A 22,226-nucleotide genomic window follows, 5' to 3' on the forward strand; every position below is an offset into this window, starting at 1 on the left:
CTCTAACAAGTGCATGTCCTTCTTATGCTGAGAACTCCAGAACTGAACACAATATTGCAGGTGAGGTCTCACAATAGCAGAACAGGGAGACAGAATCCCTTCCCTCATCCTACCGGTCACCCTTTTGAAGCATCCCAGGATACAGATTTCTTTCTGTGCTGCAAGAGCGTGTTGCTGGCTCATGTTGACCTTCTCATCCACCAAACCCTTCTCTTCAGACTACTCTCCGTCCATTTTCTGCCCAGTCTATATCTGAGCTTGGGAAGGGACCTGTTCCCCAGACTGTACCGGTGCCTGGGTCGTTCCTTTTCAGGGGCAGGGCTTTGCCCTTCTCCTCGTTGCCGCTTGCTCTCCCCGGGTGTCCCCCGGGCTTTGCCCTTCTCCTCGTTGCCGCTTGCTCTCCCGGGTGTCCCCCGGGCTCCGGGTAGGCGAGGGCAGGGGGAAGGACGGGGGCGCAGCGGCGGGGGCGGCGCAGGGAGCTGCGGGCCGGCTGCGGAGCGCCTCGCCCCCTCGCTCTCCCACGCCCTCCGCACACACCCGGGAGCCGGGGCTGCTCGCAGGGCTCCCACCCATGGCAGACAGGAGCCCGGCCGAGGGCGCCGAGCCCTCTGCGCGCCGCGAGGAGGCTCCGGAGTGGGGCTACGAGGAAGGTGAGGAGCGGCTCCGGAGGGGAAAAAAAACTTTTCTGCTCGGCCGGGAGAGGAAGAGGCGGTGGGAGAAATCGAAGGGGCGAAGAGGAAGGAAAACGTCCCCGGTCGGCGGGGAAGCGCGGGTCGGCGCTGCGAGCGCCGGGGATGCGGAGCGGGGCGTGGGAGCCGCGGGGCGGGCAGCGGCCCCGGGGCCCCCGTGACGGGTCTCCCTTCTGTCCCAGGAGTGGAGTGGGGGCTGATTTTTCCCGATGCGAACGGGGAGTACCAGTCGCCCATCAACCTGAACTCGAGAGAAGCCAAATACGACCCCTCTCTGCTGGAGGTGCGTTTGTCTCCGAACTACGTAGTGTGTCGCGACTGCGAAGTGACCAACGACGGGCATTCGATTCAGATTGCCCTGAAGTCAAAATCAGGTAACGCTGAACCCCGGCCTTGCTAAAGCTTGCGTTGCCCTCAGCTCGCTGTACACTTGTCCGAGGGCTTAGGAACAGCAGCTGCTCCCAGCTGCGAGCTTGGAGGCGCAGAGGTGCCAGTTTCCATGCCCAGGCTGGACGGACAGTCAGATTGCTTGTCCAGCATTTCGTCTTGTGGTGCCATCACCTAACTCACTGGCATTAGTAGGTATCTGCACTCATAGAATCATAGAATCGTAGAATAGTATGGGTTGGAAGAAACCTTAAAGATCATCCAGTTCTAACCCCCCTGCCATGGACAGGGACGCTATCACTTAGACAGGGATTATCACTTAGTATGATGCCAAACTATCCTGTACAGCTGGCAAAATTTGCCCTCAGTCCAAAGACTGTGTAGGTTAAAAGAGCTTTCACCATTACTATAAGTGGGCTGTGAATACTGACTACAGAATTGGGCAGCTTAAGATAGATACTCCAGTTATATATGCTTACAGTATTAACAAAAGGCAGATAGCAAAGCAGTCCTCATTTCTTAAAGGTTTTTTTTTGGTGTCATTCATCAAATAAGAATTAGAAGCAAGTAATAAAAGAAAACGTTCCAATATAAGTGAAATTGCAATATCTCAGTAAGACCTTTCATCTGAATAAACTATCCTGTATGAAGGAGACAACTGTCAAGAAAGTAGGGAGAAAAAAAAGTCCTTCGTACTTTCCAGCACTATGGTAGCTCTTACCATGTGTTTGGAAAAGCATACAAGTTATTCTAACCAACTTTAGCTAGTAAGAGTCTTCTGGGGGCATTTAAACAGCTGAACATTGTCAAACCATGAGACATTCCAACTTTTGCTTCTTTCTGAGATCCCAGTAGTCCTGGGATCTCCAGCTGTGCTGGGAGCGAGGGAGTCAGTTCAGTTTTACACTGAGTTTTTAAAAAGGAAGGGTTTGCTTTCTATAAAAATAATGCTTTCTTTTATAATTTCCTTTCCATGATAAATTGTATGTATTATTGTGACATAGAATATTTCTTTCCATAGAAGTTTTGCAGTTTTCCAGTAGAATAGAAATTTTGTACTGCCAATCAGTTTTATTGCCTTCGTCAGAAGCAGAGCTCTTTTCCCAAGGACTAAGGTTCTGTCTGCAGGAAAGTTCTTGAATTCTTCTGTGAAGGAAGTGAGAGTGACCACAAACCACATCAAGGCTTTCAACCCTACCTTTCCTCAAAAATAGTTTGTGATTAGTAGCTATAATTAATAAGATGAGATGTGCACAACTAAATGCATGTGCAAAACCAGTGGAGCCTTAGGAGAAGGAAAGCCTTCTTTGTAAACTTGAAGCAGTGTGATGCTTGTCTGTGAGTCTTGAAACATGAGAAAATGTGAAATAGAATAAAAGTGTGTGACCGAGGTATGGAATTATGAGTTAGGAAATCTTGTTTTAGTTTCAGCTTTTCCTAAGATTTCATATTAAATAATTTCCCATTCTCCATTTTTAAACTGAGGATAATTTTTTCATTCCTAAGAGGGGAAAGGCAACCTTTGTTATCCCTGCCAAGAGAAGAAAAGAGTTAATAAGCTGTGTTTGACCTAGTATTCTGGCCAATTTTCAGGGATTGCGGAAACTCCTGCAGTTTCTTTTCCTCACAGGGGATCTCTGATGACAAATCCATTTAGCCAGATTATTTTAATGGGAACTGTTGAGCACTAAATGCTTTTGAAACTCTGTCCAATTAATGTGCAAGAGATCCTCATCTACTCTAATGTTAACAGTCAAAGAAAAACTTCTTTGTGGAAAAAAATAAACTGATTAAGACACATATTAAAAATCAATTTGTCATTACTGGTGATTGATTTTATCCTTTAATTCAGGACGCACAGTCCATCTGGAATTCCCCAATCCTTCTTCTTATTTAATTGCAAACATTCATAGGCTGCTTCCAGTTTGATCATTGTACATGTGTTATGCATTAGGGAGGAGAAGCATGACCAGCTGTATATGGAACTGTATATGTATACAATGGAATTGTATATTGAAAAATGCTTTAGAGGATATCCCACTAACAGAGTGGATTGTGCAGTGGATGATGGTTCCAGAATAATTTTCTAATGAGGATCAAAAATTGCTGAAAGGCAAAGCGAAGTTAAACATGTTTCATGCATTGACAAGGATCAAGATTTGATGAAAGGCAAAAGAAAGATGAACATGCTTCATGCACTGGAATACTTTCATAATGGGATCTATGTTATAATTTAAGCCTCAAAAATAAACTCCTTGAAGCTCCCACAGAGCCAGAACTACATCATACAGAGAACATTTGTTCTAGTTACATTTTCTCTGGGAGCAATATTTGAAAACAGAGAAAATGCTCCCGCTTTCCCAAGCAACAGCACTAATTGAGTATCATGTTTCTTTCTATTTGTCCAGATTTCCCTGAACGCTTCAATTTGTCGTTTCGCTCAATGTTCACTAGATATATAGATTTCCCCAATAGGATACAGGTATAGATAGTTCGAGGAGCAGCTCTGAATCCATAACTATATTTAGGACATTTCATTTTAGAAACTGTAATAGCTGTTAGAGTAGTTATGAAGAATTATTAAAGGAGGATTGATTGGAATATTTTACTTTTTTTTGCCCAGTGTAATTGCTTATGAAAACCAATACTGGTCAATATTCTTTAAGTTTTTTAATATTATACTTATGTGCTTTTGTTTTTGTGTTTGTACAGTTGCAATGTGATTTGATTGCTACGTTATGTTTTAGGGTTACGCTATGCTTTGTAGTCCAACCCAAGACCATTTAGTTTGTGTGTCAAAATAACTTTATATTATGCAACTTAAATTCCATAAGACTGTAGGTTATGCAAATAAATTATGCTTACAAATTACCAAAGGCTGTAAAAGATTAATTCAAAATCTATGAAATGTAAGTTAGAATTAAATGGCTTCTGGTGAAGACTTAGTATGCTGTCAAATAAGATTCAGCCCTGCCTAGAGTCCAATATTCAGTTATTTCAGAGGGAAATTACCTGCAGTTTGTGGAGTAATATTTTGATCTGAAGCAGATTCATAAATTCCTGAGCAAAATGTTTCCCTTGGTTAATTCCAAAGTAGTTTTGGCCTCACCAGGTTCAATTGCTTGCTTTTACTACTTATGTTGGAAGTCTCTATTAATGCAAAAGTATCAAGCTATTATATATTTGTGTGTGTGTTGCAAGTGTAGATAGATGCTTTTAAAAAATTCTGGATGTTTTATGAACTGAACTAAAAAAAAAAACCCTGTGGCTGCCTAGAAGCTGTTTTTGAGTGAGATATGTTGTTGCTCCTGTGTGTAAGTTTGATTATATTTGGATACGGAAGTTTTCTTTATCTCAGAAGCCTGACAGGTGGTATATAACTGAACACCTTCACCTAGCAAAATACTGGCAATCAAAAAATTTCTATCCGTTTCTGTGACTCATAGCAAATATAAGGGGTGGGGAAGCTGGAGGCAGCTACTAGTTCAGTTCAGAACCCTCACCATCTGTTTAGAGCACGCAGCTACTGTCTTGATAAGAGAAATAAACATATCCACTCTGACTGATAAAGGTACAATGTTTTTATTTTTTGTTATGACCAGCTGTTGCCTCATAAAGCAGAGTGCAGCATGACAGCAATTTCACAGTTGTTCATAACTGCCTCAATGTGCATACTATGCTTGCACAGTGCTTCAAAAAAGCTAAGATGTCATGTCTGTCAACTTTGCTCTTCTCCTTTTTGGTACCACTGATAGTAAAGAAGCTTGCAACAATCTCCATGTTGTATTTGGAGAATATTTCAGTGGCTTGTCTGCTTAGAAGGCCAACTTCCTTACCGCTTGTCTTCTTTTCCAGTGTTAACAGGGGGGCCATTGCCTCGAGGACATGAGTTTGAACTACACGATGTTCGATTTCACTGGGGGAGAGAAAACCAGCGTGGTTCTGAACACACCGTTAATTTTAAGGCCTTTCCCATGGAGGTAAGAGTGACACTGGATTGCATAACATACCCACTAAATGCAAAAAAATTTTATTGCATAGCCTGAATTCCTAGTAGTCAAAAGAGAGTTTCTTTTAGCTCAACGTTTTATTGCTTTATATATCAACCACAAAGCTATCTTGCTGAGGTGTGCTTTAGTGCAGGTAAATTAGGATATGCATCTGGAATAGAATGCCTCCAGCACTCATCACATTGTATGATTAATTGGTCATAAAGTTAACTTGCAGAAATATTAACTTCTGTCTTAATAATATTAGTGTTCTAACAAGATCTGCCATTTCAACACTTCCTATGTCACCTTGACTAATAGCTGTAGATGGGGAGAACTAACCACTGGAAATATCTCCATGGTGAATAATATCTTAGGTAAATGTGGAGTAAGTGTAGAGCAATTTGTTCATGAAATAGCTTTACATACCTGAAGACTCTGAAGATTATGTGATATACTTAGGTATGTTCTTTAATAGCTCAATGAATTACAAAATTCTGAAACTCAAGCAAAGTGATAATGCAATCTGAAAAAGAATATGTTGTGCCTGGGGTATCAGTTGGAACTCCTAGGCAACCCAAAATGCTGGAATCTAATTTTCCTGCCCTCCGGCAGCGGTTCATCATATACCTTCACTGCCCGCTGTCTCACTAATTACACTTCTCAAGAAGTGACTTGGAGTATCCCTTAGCTCCTGCAAAACTAGTTTTAACAGATGCCAACCAACCCTGATGTTTGGTGATTTCAGCTTTGCATCTTTTATTTTATTTGTTGTGCACTGTTGGTTTTAAAGAAACTCAAGATTTTTTTTCAGTGTTCTTTGAATTATTTTTTGCCTTATTAATCTACCAAAATCTCTCATGAGCCTGAAATTCTGTTTCCTTTATCTCTTTATTGTTCAGTGATAGGGAATTTGTTATTGTAGCATCCATTCAGGAGTGCTGGACTACAGAAACAGAACTTAATGGAAAAGAATATAAAAAGTATTTGAGCAACTGCAGCACAGTTAATTGTAAAAAGCTTGTGGACTTAGAACATTAATCTAATTCTTAGCATTGTTCAGGTATTTACTTTAAGAGTTATGGGACAGTTCTTGGTCTCTGCTGTTTCCTATTCTGCACTGCTCCATCAAACTAAACCCGTATATAAGGTGACTCACAAGGGCTTTGCAGGTGGATCGGAGGCAGAACCCGGTAGTGCAGGAAAATTACTTGAATGAGGAGGACTCATCAACCAAAGGGAAAGCAGAAGAATCATCTCTGTATCCTGGTTACGTTGGATAATATATATGATATGATTTATATGGTCAATGAGGCCCTTGGGATGCTGTAGTGTTCTTCAGAAAGTACCTTTTCATTGTGAAACAGATCTGCTTAGTGGTTTTCCTCAAGGCTGATTCAGCATGCGGTGATCAAGAAATACTGACATAATCTGTGTAAAGAACTGTACTTTGGAGTCTATCAGGGTCTCCTGTCTCCTTGTTTATTAAAGATCACTTTCCAATCTTGGTGTCATGTGGGAATAATCTATTGACAATCTGCAGAACGCCTAGAATTCTCTACTCCAAATCAGTCCAGAGAAAACTATACTTGACCCAGAGATGCAAAACAACAAACTTAATCAGTCACCAAGGGATTTCACTCTACTTTAAAAGCAGCAGCATGGTGGCTGTGCAAATAGGATTCTGGTAGAGTTGAAAAACATCACCTGCAGGTGGTAAGCAAGCTGGTGTTTTCCTGTCTGTTGCATGTAAGCAACATCCAGCTAGACTCTGATCTCCGAGAAATAATTATCAACCCAAAATTCTGTCACAGAAAAAATTGACTTGTAATACATTTTCAATACACTATGAATGCTTAATTTTGCAAACAGATCCTTAAGGAGATTATTTATTCTTTTGGAAAATGACAGCATAACTCATCCAGGTTCAGTTGCAGACAGGTTGATTAGCTGAGCCAGTTCATCATCTTCTGCTCCACACTGTAAGAAAGAGCAGGGCAATTTGTTTAACAAATGAGGTGCAATTCCTTCTGCTATATGCACAAAGAGTTGTTATATTAAATCCATCTCAAATTGTCCAAATCAAATATTATACTTGAACAATAATAAAGCAAGTGGTTGTGACCACTATAAATGTTTATGAAGTAGGACACCTGAAACTCTAGAATGGAAGATTTTGTTTCTATTCCAGGAATTGCCCTGCCTAGTTTTTTGGTTTTTTGTTTTTTTTTTTTTTTTTTTTTTTTTTGGAGAACAAGCATTCTAATTGAGGGACCAGGAAATCTTTTTTCTTTAACTTTTAACATTAACATTGCTTTTTACAGTTGTTGGAAATCACTATATTCTTAATGCATGTTGGGCTTGATTTTCACTGCATTCATTAGTTACTGGGCACAAACAGTGATGGGTGTCTATTTTGGCTGTATACAGGCAAAAGTCTGGTGTAGTTTATGCTTTCATTCTGCACTAAACACTGGCATCTGTTTGTGCGCAACTGCATGCCTAGATATATGTTGAGCACCAGGTTTGGATCCTCTGCCAGTAGGGAAAATCTAATAGAATGTTTTCCTAAGAAACTAGAGAAGATTTACAAAGCAAATGATAAGAATTTTAAATTCTCTTTGTGGGAGGAAGACAAGTCAAGGAGATAAGCAGTAGTATGAAAGCATAAGGGTTTGGTTGAAGTGGGTACGTTAACAACACAACAAAATAGGCCCAGATTATATACTCCATTGCATTATTCAGTTCTACAGAAATCAACTTTGAGTTTGAAGAGTTCTGTTTGAAATGACTAGGAGTATTTATTGAATGCAGTCTGTTTTTTTAGAACTGAAGACTGTAAGGCTTTATTTTATTATGTTGGACCAGATAGTTGTGTAATAGCTTCATATTATTGGTGTAATGATCTTAGTAAAGGATGACTTCAAAAAAGAGTGTTATTTTTCTAAGTTTGGAAGAGCACTCTTCAGTTACTTCCTTAGTCTCTTCACCTTTGGTACCTTAACTGCTTTACTAGAAGTTAGGCAATATTGTGTGTTGCTGGGTGATATTCTATGTCTCTTGGTGTAAAAATCTGTTATTTCTTGCTAGACAGCTGGGCCCTTTGCATGTGGTGAGGATATACAGGTTCATGATGAAATAGGTTAGACTACTCAAGTTATGTAACCTCTGGAATAGCTTCTTGAAATAATTCACGCTGTTGAAGAACATTATTCATGTGGCTTGGAGGCTGAGTTCATTGTTAATTTTGTTATTATATGAAGATCAGCAAAGATGTGTTTTCCACCTTCCTTGACTGAAGAAACCAGAATGTTGACAGTAATACACCAGTGTTATAATTTTCACTAAAACATTTGTGTTTGCAGTCAGTCAGGAAAGCAGGACAAAGCAATAAACAGTTGTCAAAGGTAAATACTTTAACACCTCTTTCTGAAAAAAGGAAAAGCAGAAGGCTGTATGTATCAGTACAATAATCCTCTCTTTGTCCCATCAAAACAGGAGCACGAAAGCTGTTCTTGCCTTTTGGCAGAGATGGGAAGGAGTCATTTGTGCAAGCTTCTCCAGAGATCTTTCTCACAAAGTACTTCTACTTCACACAAACCATGTTACTTTGCCTTTTGGCTGAAGTTACTTTGGCCACTGCTTGTGCTAAACATTGAGTAATAGTCTTAACATTAAGGGACTGTTTCTTGCCAGGAAATGGGATAAGGTACTAAAGATTAGGTTATACTTTACAGTACGCATTCCTACAGAGCAGTAAAATCCACATTTATACCCACCTGCGAGTTACCTGAACCTGATTTATGTGTAAGAAAGAGAGGAAGTATTTGATGTCTTTATTCCTCTTTTTCATGCCAAGACGGTGGATTGGATAAGAAGGAAGAACAAATGAAGAAGTAATGAAGCTCTGACTGTCTCTCTTACCTTTGATGTATAAAAGAGAGATAGAGGGGACAGAAATAGCAAATCACGACTATTCATTTTCGTTATCAACAAAGTTAAAATAGGGGCATCTAAAAATGGATTCCTGTTGTACCTGATCATTGTATAAACACAACATACCGTAGTTCCAGGCCAAATCAATATACAATCAAAAAAGACAGCAAAGACAGCAGGAAAAAGTGAATCATATGATGGCATCAGTACTAATATATCGAAAAAATAAACCCCAAATGGTTTCACTGCTTCTGAACTGAAGGGAAACAAGGAAAATTATGCCTTAGAGGTATCTCTTTCTCTTAGTTACCCAGGTGGTGGAGTGACCAAAGGCACAATCGGACCGTAAGGGAACAGTTGTTTCCAGGCCACTGCTCTGAAATAAAACTGCATCTGAGAAAATAAAAAGGTTCCTTTCACCAAGTGTAATACGACCAGGAGGATAATTCTCTGTAATCCATTCTCTTTAAAATATAGGATTATATTAGCCATGAACCACGTGAAAGCTCTCAGTAGAAGAGGATTGACAGAAAATAATTTCAAAAAATGTTTCCAAGATGTGCAAGAAGATTGAAAACTTTATTATTTTCTGTTCTACAGTTTTTTGGTAAAATAGAAGAAAATCCAGTTCCCTGAAGGACCAGAATCAGCTCTGTACAGGAAAAAAAGATGTTCCTTTCTGTTGTGTAGTGAAGAACAGACTAATTCACTCTGTAGGCTCTTTCAGATTTAGTGAAATACTCTGCAATGAACTTAAATACAATGCAGAAAACACATCCTACCCTTGATCTGATTTAAACCACTAAGTTTTTCTTTGTTCACGTGAAATTGTACCTGCCTAAGGATCTCATCAGAGTTAGAGCCTTAAGGCTTCAGATTGGGTTGTTAACATTATGCTCAAGTCTTTACAGTGTTTGGTGCGGGGATTTCTTTGTGCCCAGCTATGAAATCAGATACCTGCGCACTGTGCATCTCCTTTCTGGCATTCTTGAGAGGAGGTGTCGTGCTTTCAACATGGAAATTTATTCTTTGCCAACTTGGAATATTTTTTGCTAATGCTATTTAATCTTGCTGTCAAGTTTAATCAGTTCCTTATTAGCTTGCTAGCAAATTATTTGGGTTAAAAAATAAAACAGTATTTATAATTGTAATAGGAGGCCTGGGACATACTGTGCTCACAAGCATGTCTCTTACTTTTTACGCAGAGACTTACAAACTGCAGTGGGACTGGGTAGGTGTGAATGACAAGTGGGATTTAATCAATAATGAGAGTAGTTTTTAATATGTGAGCTCAGTTCTGCTCTCTGTGGATTTTTGCCAGTAGCTTTAATGTGAGTATGACCTCAGTCATAAACCCTTAAAGAAATGATTTTAAACCAAGAAGTAAATCTTGTTGCCTTAGCTGATTGCATTGATTACCTGCTTGTGAGAAAAAAAAAAAAAAACAACTAATTCCACTCAATTTGGCAGCACAAGATCCATGAGTGAGGAATATCTTGCTTAGGCAGTTGTGGATTTAACAGGAGGCAAAATGAACAGATTCTAGAAGAGTTTATGTAGCTTTGTGCTGAGATCTGGAACTCTGCTCAGAAATTATCCAAGTTTTGTGATGGGAAATTAACTTGTTACTCCAAGGCTTGGACAATTTTCTAAATTTTGGAATCATTGCAGATGAATACTGTAAGCCGTGGTTAAAATAGTACTTCTTGTAAGAAAATGATGACATTCATATAACAGCTATATCCTTGACGGGTTATGAATAACAGCTTAATAATAGTTTCAAGTAGATATGCCCATTGGACATTATATAATTTTTGAGGACAGAATTGTGGAAAAAACACAGGAAAATCAGGCCAATGTCTAAGCAGATGTTTCCAGTTTAGTTTTCCAAATCTGCAATGATTTATACAGAAACAATTTTTTTACACATCGTGTAGATGCCATTTACAAACATAACATTAATACTTCGCTTTACACCGTATTTCATGGGCAAAGCTGGTCTTTGCACTAATTCCAGGGCTGTCAGTGAACTGTATTATGTGGAATCCTAGCACCATGTGTGCATATATTTAAGTATTGTTCCATATTTTTCCATATACTGTACTCTCTGCAGTCCCCTAATTGATCTGACTTCTGTTTAGCTTTTCTGTTGTGGTATAAAGCTGGGAGGCCTCCGTCCCCTCCCAGTATACTGGGAAAACAGAAAATCAGCAACAAGTTGAAAAACAAAATTACCATCATTGTAAAAGCACACATGAGCAGTTTATGACTCTTGAGATTGCTAGTTGCTAAGCCCTTTCGGTGTTACATTTTTATTGTTGTTGAGGGTTAATTTGACCTAAATAAGCACACACAGTCTCTGAAGTATACTTTGTTTCTAGGGAATTGTCAATAGGAGCTTGGATTAGCCCTTGGTTTGCTCAGTCTTTCAGGGAATGTATCTATGTGCTTTGTATTGTGGATTCATGAGAAAAGCAGGTGCAAAAATCGGCTGATGTGCTAGCACAAACATGCTTTTAACTTGTCTGGTGCCTGAGAAATGGTCAGTTAAGCTCTTTGGAGGAACTGTATCTGTGGAAGAACTGTACACACCTTCAGAAGGAGCAAATGTGATTTCCCTTCTGTGCAAAATCTGCAATTTAGTTTTTGTATTGTGGCAGACATACAAACGGCCAGACACCAGGTCAAAGAAGAATGGCAGTAACAGTCTCTACTGAAGCTCCTTTATCCTTTTGTCTTACTTTTAAAAAAAGTTATCTTATTTACCTCCAGTTGTGTGTGGAGAAGCTTTAGGGCTTCTAGGCACCTAAAAACTCTTTTGAGGTTGAAATTTCAGTAGTCAGTGATTTGCAACTTCTACCAGGATGGAGAAATTCATTATTCTTTTAAGAAAGTAATGGCCCAAACAACAAATGACTGAGCAGAATAGGAAAAACTGTCCTAAGGATAAACATTGCGGGTGGAGAGAAGTTGGGTGAAAGAAATGAGAATAAGAAGACAATGAGGTGTTCCTCAAGAGGGGAACCCTTCTCTGGGCTCCTTGTTCCATCTTACCTCAGCTTATTGGTTTAGTTCTTCCAGAAGTTGCAGACAGTCTTTGCGCTTCACCTATAATAGACATTTTGTCCCAAATTTTCTTGCAGTCATACTGGGCTAAGATGCAACATTCAGTTGCAGCTTGTAGTAAGGAGTTTGGTGGTGCTGCATTCTGATGGAGGCAGGCAAATAACCTTGAACAAAATAGCTCTTGGCAATCCTTGTCTGTGGTGGAAATGATATAGTCACTGATACTTTTTAAAAAGGTGTGAATCTTTTCCACATCTTGAGCAGAGTTACAACTTTACCTTCTCCTTACTCTGCTCTCTCCCAAACTGGTGACAGTGCTTGTACTCACGGTGTAGAGGCTGCTATTGTGACCTCCCTTACCACAAACCCCATTTCCAGCTCTAACAAGGTGGGCACTTATGTTTTCTCTTTGCTGTGAGAGAAAAGCTTGTGTAGTCACATAGAAGACAAGACTTCTGAAGATGATTTAAACCCAGTTTGAGCACAACAAAATGGCTGCTCAAGTCTCTTCCTTGCCATTTTTCTTGGCTGTTTGCCCTTGACATGATTTGCTTAAGCTGCACGTAATTTTTAATTTCTGGCATGATCATTGCTGGCACTCTGCTCACATCTTGCTTCTTTTTCCTCATGCCTTGGTTTTCCTTGGCTTTTTACCTTAACCACTGGGCCTGTTTTTCTGTCTTAGAACTGTCACTTGTCAAAGAAGCTGGGAAAGGAGATTCCTTATATTTTTGTTTTCCACACTGCGTGCTTGAGTCAGGACCGGTTCATAGGCTGACCCGAGTGCAGAAGTGCATACTAAGAAAGAGAGATAATAGCTTTCTGATGCTAAGCCCAAAATTTCGTGTTATTTGTGCTATTGGGACACAAACGGTTCTTAAGAGGTAAAGGATGAAAACGTGTAGGTCATCTATGAGTTGATAACCTTTGACGGCTTCCAGAAGTATTTTCTGTCATGCTGAGTGCTTCACAAGCACAAATAATGTAATCTTTAAAACAGTAGTGCAAGGGAGACAAGTTCTGCTGTTGCCAATGAACCGGTAGAAAACAAGTTTGAAGGCATTAGGTTGTTTGGCCACGGTCATGCATGATGCCTTTTTCAGAACTGACAGAGCACTGACTCATGATTCCTAGATGCTTGGATTCTAGTAAGACTTTCAGATATGGTAGTACTGTGATACTTAATTTGTAAATCCCAGTTCAGCAATTTAACCACAGGGCTATCTGATGCCCTGCTCCGTAGACCACACTGTTGCTGATGAGATAGTCTCACTGGTCATTCCTGCCTTCTGACTGTGCCGGCATTAAGATACATAATGAACTGTACTGAGGAAAGTTTGAAGTTTGACAAAATGTTAAGAGTTTACGGACCTCTGGGAAAGGAGGAAAGCATAAATCCTTCAGTCAATCTATGAACTTGAAATTAAAGAGAAAACTGTTTGAGATGCATAACAAAATTTGTTATTTTAATGAAAGCTTAGCTATCATTAAAGGAAAAAACCTTACTGAATTTCCTGGAGGAGTACACTATTGAAGGGCAACTGCTCACTAGAGAACAGTCAAGATTATGACTTAAGAAGATAACTGCAGCTGCAATTTCTCATCTCTTCAGAGATACCCTTAGCTTTGAAATGCAAAGAACTGTGGGATTCAAATAAGTTATTAATAAAATTTAGAAATTCAGGAGGGAAGGAGTGTTTTTCATTCTACCTTCATTAGAAAAGCTGTTGTTGAACAATCCTTCTACATATGAACAGTTGGGTTTTAAGTCCAGGACAACAAATTGCAGTCAACACTTTGTGGAATTGGATGTGCTTGTATAACATGCTTAGTCATCTAAATAACACTTCCAGACTTGAATACTTAACTCATAGCACTTTGTGTTTTCTGTCATCTTGATGGCATTGCTAGTCTGTAATACCATCAACTGTTCATCAAGGGCCAGTTCTTTTTCCAAGCTTTGCTCCTTCTGACTGTGGAGCTATAAAAGCATGTGCAGACACACATACACCCACTCAGGTTGGCAGGAATCCAGAGTAAATGCAGGATGGAGGGTTCTGCTCCAAAATCCTTGCTTTTTCCTCCCTGGCCTTCATAGTTCAAGGGCATGTTTTCTGGGCCAGATGTGGTATCAGAGAACAGTAACCTGCTCTGTGGTGCTCCTTGTTTCACACACTGAGCAGAAACTTGGGACAGTGGAGAGCCTGACCTATAAATCTGACAGTAATAACTGTATAGCTTTTAATTTTCTTACTGATTGAATTGATATTGAAAGTCAGCAATCTGGAATCAATGGGTGTTTTGTCTTTTAATTCCTTTTCTTAGCCTGTATAATTTTATTACTGTTAGAAAAATATAAATTTTGATTAATTCCTGTTTTCTTTTAAATTTCTGTGTGTGGCAGTAACATTAGCAGTGCTTTTGCTTTCAAACGGGAGGAAAAAATAAATACAAACGAATTACAAATTACAGCATCCTTAGTTTCTCCTGTACCCCTCAGTATTTTGCCAGTGGTTTTCCTAAGAAATGGGCAAGCTAATGCCACATGTCAGCAGCCTCTGTGAGCAAATGGAGAGAAATTTTGATCGTTTGTTCAGGGCCTGGACAGAAGAGGTCTATGTGGGGTTTGCAAAGCTTTCTGCAGACTGGTGTCCTTCACAAAAAACTAAGACAAGTAAAGAGATTGGTGTTCTGTTTACGTTAATATCTTTAATATCTGTTTAGTATCTTCATCAATGAGGCGACGAGGGGATTGAGTGCACCCTCAGAAGTTGCAGACAACACCAAGTTGGGCAGGAGTGCTGACCTGCTTGAGGGAAGGAAGGTTCTACAGAGGTATCTGGACAGGCACGATAGATGAGGCCAACTGTATGGGATTCAGCAAGGCTAAGTGTAGGGTCCTGCACTTGGTTCACAACAACTCCATGCTCCACTGTAGTGCTGCATACCTGTAGGCTTAGGCACGAATGGCTGGAAGGCTTCTTGTTGGAAAAGGACCTGGGGGTGTTGGGTGATAGCTGGCTGAACATGAGCTGGCAGTGTGCTCAAGTGGCCAAGAAGGCCAAGGCATCCTGGCTCTTATCAGAAATTAAGTGGCCAGCAGGTGTAGAGATGTGATTCTTCCCCTGTACTCAGCATTGATGGGCTGCACCTCAAATACTGTGCTCAGTTTCGGGCTCCTTACTACAGGAGGGACTTTGAGCTGCTAGAGCATGTCCAGAGAAGGGCAACAAAGCTGGTGAAGGGTCTGGAGTACAAGTCCTGTAAGTAGTGGCTGAGGGAACAAAGGTTGTTTAGTCTGGAGAAGAGGAGGCTGAGAGGAAACCTGATAGCTTTCTACAACTACTTGAAAGGAGGCTGTAGTGAGGTGGATGTTGGTGTCTTCCCCCAAGTAGCAATACGACAAGAGGAAATGGCCTCAAATTATGCCAGGGGAGTTTAGACTGGATAGTAGGAAAAATTTCTTCATGCAAAGGGTTGTCAAGCATTGGAACAGACCGGCTAGGGAATTGGTTGAGTCCTCATTCCTGGAGGTATTTAAAGGTGGGTAGATGTGGTGCATAGGGATGTGGTTTAGTGGTAGACTTGACAGATTATGATTGGACTTGGTGATCTTAAAGGTCCTTTCCAAACTAAACAGTTATGTGATTCTACGATTCATTAACTATAAGATGGTTTATGCCCCTGTCTTGCTTCCCTGTGAGTCCTGAGAGATGTGCTGTGGTGTTTGGGTTTGTGTCAGCCTCCTTGTGTCCCGTTTCTGTTTCCTAACCTTGTATACAGTGGAAATGAAGTCAGTCTCTGAGGAGTTAGTGCATCTCTGGTTAGAAGATAGACACAAGACTTCATTTCCGCCTTTTTTCTTAAGCTGAGATTAGTTTTCTGTTCTTAGCCTTTATCTTCTTTTACCAGAACAGAAAGAACAGTCAGTCGGAATTTTTTATGATTGTCATTACTTTTCTTTTTAGTTTACTGTTGTAACTGTAGTCGTTTGAATTTCTCTGTATGGTTCATGACAAAAGGGTTAAAGACCTGCTCAGCTAATTAGACATTCACAAGTCTGTGGGGCTGGATGGGATCCACACAAGAGTATTAAAAGATCTGGCAGAAGTGCATGCCAAATCCCTTTCCATCATCAACCAGCAGTCCTGGCTGACTGGGAAAGTTCCACTTGACTGGAGGCTGGCAGATGTTACACCCTTTTACAACAAGGGATGGAGGGAGGATCCAGGAAACTACAGGCCTGTCAGTCTGACCTCACTGCCATGGAAAGTCGTGGAGCAGGTCATCTGGGATGCTATCACACAGCACATACATGACAACTGGGTGATCAGGCCCAGTCAGCATGGCTTTATGGAAGGCAAGTCCTGTCAAACTAACCTGATGACCTTCTATGAGAAGGTGAACCACTTAAAGGATGAGGGAAGGGCTGTGGATATAATGTACCTGGACTTTTCACAGTATTCTACTGGAGAAACTGGCTTCTACTGGCCTGGACAGGCGCACCCTCTGTTGGGTTAAAAACTGGTTGGATGGCCAGGCCCAAAGAGTGATAGTGAATGGAGTTAACTCCAGCTGGAGGCCGGTCACAAGTGGTGTCCCCCAGGGCTTGGTGCTGAGTCCAGTCCTGTTCAATATCTTTATCAATAACCCGGATGAGAGGATCGAATACACCCTTAGCAAGTTTGCAGGTGATACTAAACTGGGAGGAAGTGTTGATCTGTTGGAGAGTAGAGAGGCTCTGCAGAGGGATCTGAACAGACTGGATCGATGGGCTGAGGCCAACGGGGTGAAGTTTAACAAGGCCAAGTGTTGAGTCCTGCACTTGGGGCATAACCCCATGCAGTGGCTTGAAAGCTGCCTGGCAGAGAAGTACTTGAGGGTGTTGGTTGACAGCCAACTGAACATGAGCCACCAGTATGCCCAGGTGGCTAAAGCAGCCAACAGCATCTTGGCTTCTATCAGAAAGAATGTGGACAGCAGGACCAGGGAAGTGATTCTGTCCCTGTACTGTGCACTGGTGAGGCTGCACCTTGAACACTGTGTTCAATTTTGGGCCCCTCACTACAAGAAAGACATTGAGGTCCTGGAGCGTGTCCAGAGAAAAGCATCAAAGCTGGTGAAGGGGTGGAAGAACAAGTGTTATGAGGAGCATCTGAGGGAACTGGGGTTTTTTAGCCTGGAGAAGAGGAGGCTGAGGGAACACCTTATCACTGTCTACAACTACCTGAAAGGAGGTTACAGAGAGAAGGGAGCTGGCCTCTTCTCCCAGGTGACAGGGGACAGGACAAGGGGGAATGGCCTTAAGCTGCACCAGGGGAGGTTCAAACTAGACATTAGGAAAAACTTCTATACTGAAAGGTTTATCAAGCACTGGAACAGGCTGCCCAGGGAAGTGATTAAGTCACCATCCCTGGAGGTATTTAAAAGATGAGTAGATGAGGTGCCTAGAGATATGATTTAATAGTAGACACGTATGACTAGACTTGATGATCTCTAACGTCTTTTCCAACCTAGGGATTCTATGATATACATATCTACTTTCTGCTGCTAATTTAATTTCTTCAGTGGACCGGCAGTTCTTTGACTTATACGAAATAGAGCTACTGCATGTCATTACACTTTTCAAAGGAAACATGGATCCCTGGTTAATATTAGATTTTGCAATGTTTGTATTATTTTTTCAATATGACTTACCAATGTAGATGCTTCTTTAGCACAAGCCATTTGCCTCAGCAACTGTGAGAGTGTTTCTTGAGATGCTGCCAATAATCCAGTAGTCCCTCTTTTCCTTTCAGTGGCACACCTGAAGGCATGGCATACAATTGCCTAGACTACTCTGGCTGTTGCTTGGTTGGCATTTTGGAAAGATAATAGATTTTGGAAGGTTTCTTTGCAACCATTCCTTTATGATCAAACAAAAATAGTTTTGTTTACAACCATGTTACAGCTCAGCCCACTTTCAAAGATTTTCATGGAGAGGGAAGAAACTGTCAGCAAGGCTTCTGGGTCCTGAACTGCCCTGATGTCCCAGTCAAGCATTTATTCTGCATGTTTTAGCTGTGAATTTAGCTTCTGAGCTGAGACATATAGTATCTCAGAGTGTGACTCTGAAGTTGTTTAAACAGTATCCCTAGGTTACCTTGTACTCTCTGCAACTTGATTTGTTTGCACTTAATTTTTCTGATTTTAGATTACAGACTTCTTTGTTCAGGGAATGTCATCTTGTTCTGTACATACTTGGAGCCTGACAACCCACAGACTGGAGCTGCTAAATCTTTATACTTTCAACTAATTGTAACAAGCAGAAGTTCAATAGAAGCTGTACTTTCTCTCCTCCTGCATTATATTAATCAGGAGGTTTTTAACCCTAACAATGTTGTTATCTATGTTTCTTGGCACTGCTTTCAGCTTGTCTTTCTGAGCACTGAAATCAGCGTTGCTTTCAAAGGTAGGCACAGAGTTCCTTTTATGTCTTTTTTTATGACAATAATCTATGCATGAAATTGTAAGATTTAATTTCTGCTGAAATCCAGGGGCAATTTGACACCTATCCACAACAGAAGCATTGAAAAATTCAAGTCTACAAGCATAAACCAAGAACATTAATTAATAACCTAAATCCCTTGGCTACTTCTTCATCCTCTTCTTCTTCTTTGATTTTTTTTCCAGAGTTCATGATCTAGTCATTTGCTTTTGTTTGCATTTGCATTTTCAAATGAAGCATATTTACCTTAACTGAACTGTAGTGTTTAACCATGCAGGCCTTGTTACTTTATGGGGTTTTGTTGCTTTTTTTTTTTTTTTTGTGGCATGGAGTGCGTACACATACTCTTGCTTCTCCTAAGATATTTTCAAACAGCCTCTGTGTCAGTTCCATTAACTTTAATTTCCTACACCTCTCCTTCAGGCTATTAATAACTAACTTCCTATTTTTTTTAATCACTTTTCTTGAAGCTGAGTGCCCTGGTCATATCCTTGGTTTGGCCCCTTTGTGAAGATTTGGAACTTAATTACTGTATGTTATGGTCACTGCCAGCAGCTTAGTCAATTGCTTCCTGAAACAATTCAGTGCCAAGTCAAGTATCAACTCATAAATTCTTGTTCACATGCATAATAGCAAGACACAATTTTTCCACATTTTGTCCTCCTGTCATGTTGTTTATGCAATATCTGCATTGTTGAAATTACACATAATTGTACAACTAGGCTGTGTTACCTTCCATTATATCTAGCTGAAATCCTCAGCTTCATTTCATCCATCTCTAACCACGAAAATCCCTTTATGCTGGCCCTAGCTAGGTAGCCAGATTTTCCCGTTTGTACTGTTCTGTCTTCAGCTTTTATGGCATGCTGTGGGTGAAACTGGAATACACTTACCACTAACAAACTTGGGTGAGTCCAGGAGAACAGTTCTTAGCTATACGATGTTTAGCGGAGCAGCTCTAAAACTGCTTTGATTTACCTTAGGGATATATAATAGAATCGAAACAACGTTAGAGCTGTCCTTTCTTTCTCAGCAATGACAGAAATGTCACAAAAAGCAGTATGCTAAAAATTTCTAGACAAACATGTTTTAGATGCAATGCTGCTCAAGATGTGGTGATCCAGTAGTCACTAACAGACTTTTGCGGTACAGCTTATGTGAATTGAAATAAGAGCTGGGAACATATGAGAGCAATAAGATATCCCTCATCCTTTTCGTCCTGTGTGTTACTAGACAAAGCAAACTTTTCTGGAGCTTGTAATGGCTAGGTGGGCAGCTAATAACAAATAGCTGCATAATCTTGTTCTAACCAAGGAACAAAGCTTTCCAGAAGAGTAATTTACACATGATGCAGCATGCATTGAAGAAAGTAGCTTTTGTAATAATTAGCTCCTTAGTTAAAATTACGGATGTTGAGAGTGGAAAAAGCTCAATGGGCGATTGCAAGAGCAGCATAGATTCAAGCAAGCCTAGTGATGATAATGTCACAATCTGGTTTCTATAGTTTAATGTGCAGAACTGAAAAAGAATTATTTAAAAATGACTGTCTTCTACTGTGTGTAGAGCACAAGCGGGAGCCTGTCGAACAGAAGGATCCCATATGTCACAGCGTCTTGCAATATGGGCTATGGTTGCCAATCAGGTTGAGGTAGGACCTACGATCAGGCTGGGCAGGTGTTTCATGTTGCCTCCTGCTTCCTCAGCTGCTGATTTTTTTCAGGCATAAATATCCTGTAGGGCCTGGCTCTCATGCCAGGGAGGTCAGGAGGAGTTCTGCTGTTGGCACATTTCCCCTTCACTGTGGTGTTGGCCTGGCGCTTTGTTCCAAACTGCCTGGCTTAACCAGTGGAAAACACTGCACATTAAACAGTTTTTTATAGGGTTCCCAATAACAATTTAGGGTTTCGGTAGTTTAGCAATAAATATTCATAAAGAAAGCAGTTATAGTATATGGATGCCTTTTTAAGGTAGCAAGTCATTCCAGATTGTGCAGGTTTATAGCAAATTTCTAACATTAAGATCATAGAATCATAGAATGGTTTGGGTTGGAAGGGACCCTAAAGATCATTTAGTTCCAGCCCACCCTGCCATGGGCTGGGGCACTTTTCCCTTGATCAGGTTGCTGAAAGCCTCATCCAGCCTGGTCTTGGACGCTTCTAGGAATGGGGCTTCCACTGCTTCTCTAGGCAGCCTGTTCCCACACACAGAAAAAACCTTTATTCTGACTATCTAATCTAAACGTCCCCTCTTTCAGCTTAAAACCATTACCCCTTGTCCAGTCACTGTACTCCCTAATAAAGAGCCCCTCCCCAGCTTTCCTGTAGGCCATGCTTAAGTACTAGAAGGACACTGTAAGGACTCCCAGAGCCTTCTCTCCTCCAGGCTAAACAAGTGCAACTCTCTCAGCCTGTCCTTGCATGGGAGGAGCTCCAGTCCTCTGACCATCTTCATGGCCTCCTCTGGACTTGCTCGAACAGATCCACGTATTTCCTTTGCTGACTCCTCCAGAACCAAACACAGTACTGCAGGTGGGGTCTCACAAGAACAGAGTGGACGAGGAGCATCATCTTCCTTGACCAGCTGGTCAGACTTCTTTTGATGCAGCCCAGAATGCAGTCAGCTTCCTGGCCTGCAAACTCATGTTGCTGGCTCATGCTGAACTTCTCATCCACCAGCACCCCCAAGTCCTTCTCCTGAAGGGTGCTTTCAATCCATTCTCCGTCCAGCCTGTGTTTGTATTTTAGATTGCCCCAACCCAGGTGCAGGACCTTGCACGTGGCCATGTTGAGCTTCATGAGATTCACATGGGCCCACCTCTCAAGCCTGTCAAGGTCCCTCTGGGTGACATCTCTCCAGCATGGTGTCATCAGCAAGCTTGCTGAGGGTGCCCTGAATCCCACTGTCCGTGTCTCCGACAAAGATGTGAACTGTTCCAGTCCCAGTACTAACCCCTGAGGAGCTCTACTCATCACCGGTCTCCACTTAGATATTGAGCTGTTGTCTGTGGCTCTTTGAGTGCAATTGTCTAGCCAATTCCTCATCCACCAAGTACTTCATCCATCAAATACATGTTCCTCTAATTTAGAGACAAGGTTGTCATGAAGCGCTACAGACTTCATTCATGCAGCGCTACAGACTGGGGGAAGAATGGCTGGAGAGCTGCACGGAAGAGAAGGACCTGGGGGTGCTGGTTGACAGCCGACTGAACATGAGCCAGCAGTGTGCCCAGGTGGCCAAGAAGGCCAACGGCATCTTGGCTTGTATCAGAAATGGGGTCACCAGCAGGTCCAGGGAGGTGATTCTCCCTCTGTACTCAGCACTGGTGAGACCGCACCTTGAATACTGTGTTCAGTTCTGGACCCCTCACCGCAAGAAGGATGTTGAGGCTATGGAGCGTGTCCAGAGAAGAGCAACGAAGCTGGTGAGGGGGCTGGAGAACAAGTCTTAGGAGGAGCGGCTGAGAGAGCTGGGGTTGTTTAGCCTGGAGAAGAGGAGGCTGAGGGGAGACCTTATTACTCTCTACAACTACCTGAAAGGAGGTTGTGGAGAGGAGGGAGCTGGCCTCTTCTCCCAAGTGACAGGGGACAGGACTAGAGGGAATGGCCTGAAGCTCCGTCAGGGGAGGTTCAGGTTGGATATCAGAAAAAAATTCTTCACAGTAAGAGTCATTGG

The 22,226-nt window shown here is 41.4% G+C and overlaps 1 protein-coding gene across 4 annotated transcripts in view; it reads left to right on the top strand.

Moving 5' to 3' along the window:
- Nucleotides 1-487: 487 nt before the first annotated feature.
- The window catches only part of CA8 (carbonic anhydrase 8), a 126,835-nt gene continuing 105,096 nt past the window's right edge, over nucleotides 488-22,226 (top strand). For 3 of the 4 annotated variants that reach the window (XR_008448694.1, XM_054059489.1, XM_054059490.1), the window contains exons 1-3: nucleotides 488-650; nucleotides 872-1,063; nucleotides 4,932-5,056. Coding sequence is in view for 3 of the 4 variants with exons in the window: in XM_054059489.1 (XP_053915464.1) it covers nucleotides 572-650; nucleotides 872-1,063; nucleotides 4,932-5,056 (396 nt within the window). In the remaining variant the exon portion in view is untranslated. The remainder of the gene's footprint in view (nucleotides 651-871; nucleotides 1,064-4,931; nucleotides 5,057-22,226) is intronic. The other variant, XM_054059488.1, reaches the window with a different exon arrangement.

Source organism: Cuculus canorus, chromosome 2, assembly GCF_017976375.1.
Source record: "Cuculus canorus isolate bCucCan1 chromosome 2, bCucCan1.pri, whole genome shotgun sequence".
Lineage (NCBI taxonomy): Eukaryota > Metazoa > Chordata > Aves > Cuculiformes > Cuculidae > Cuculus > Cuculus canorus.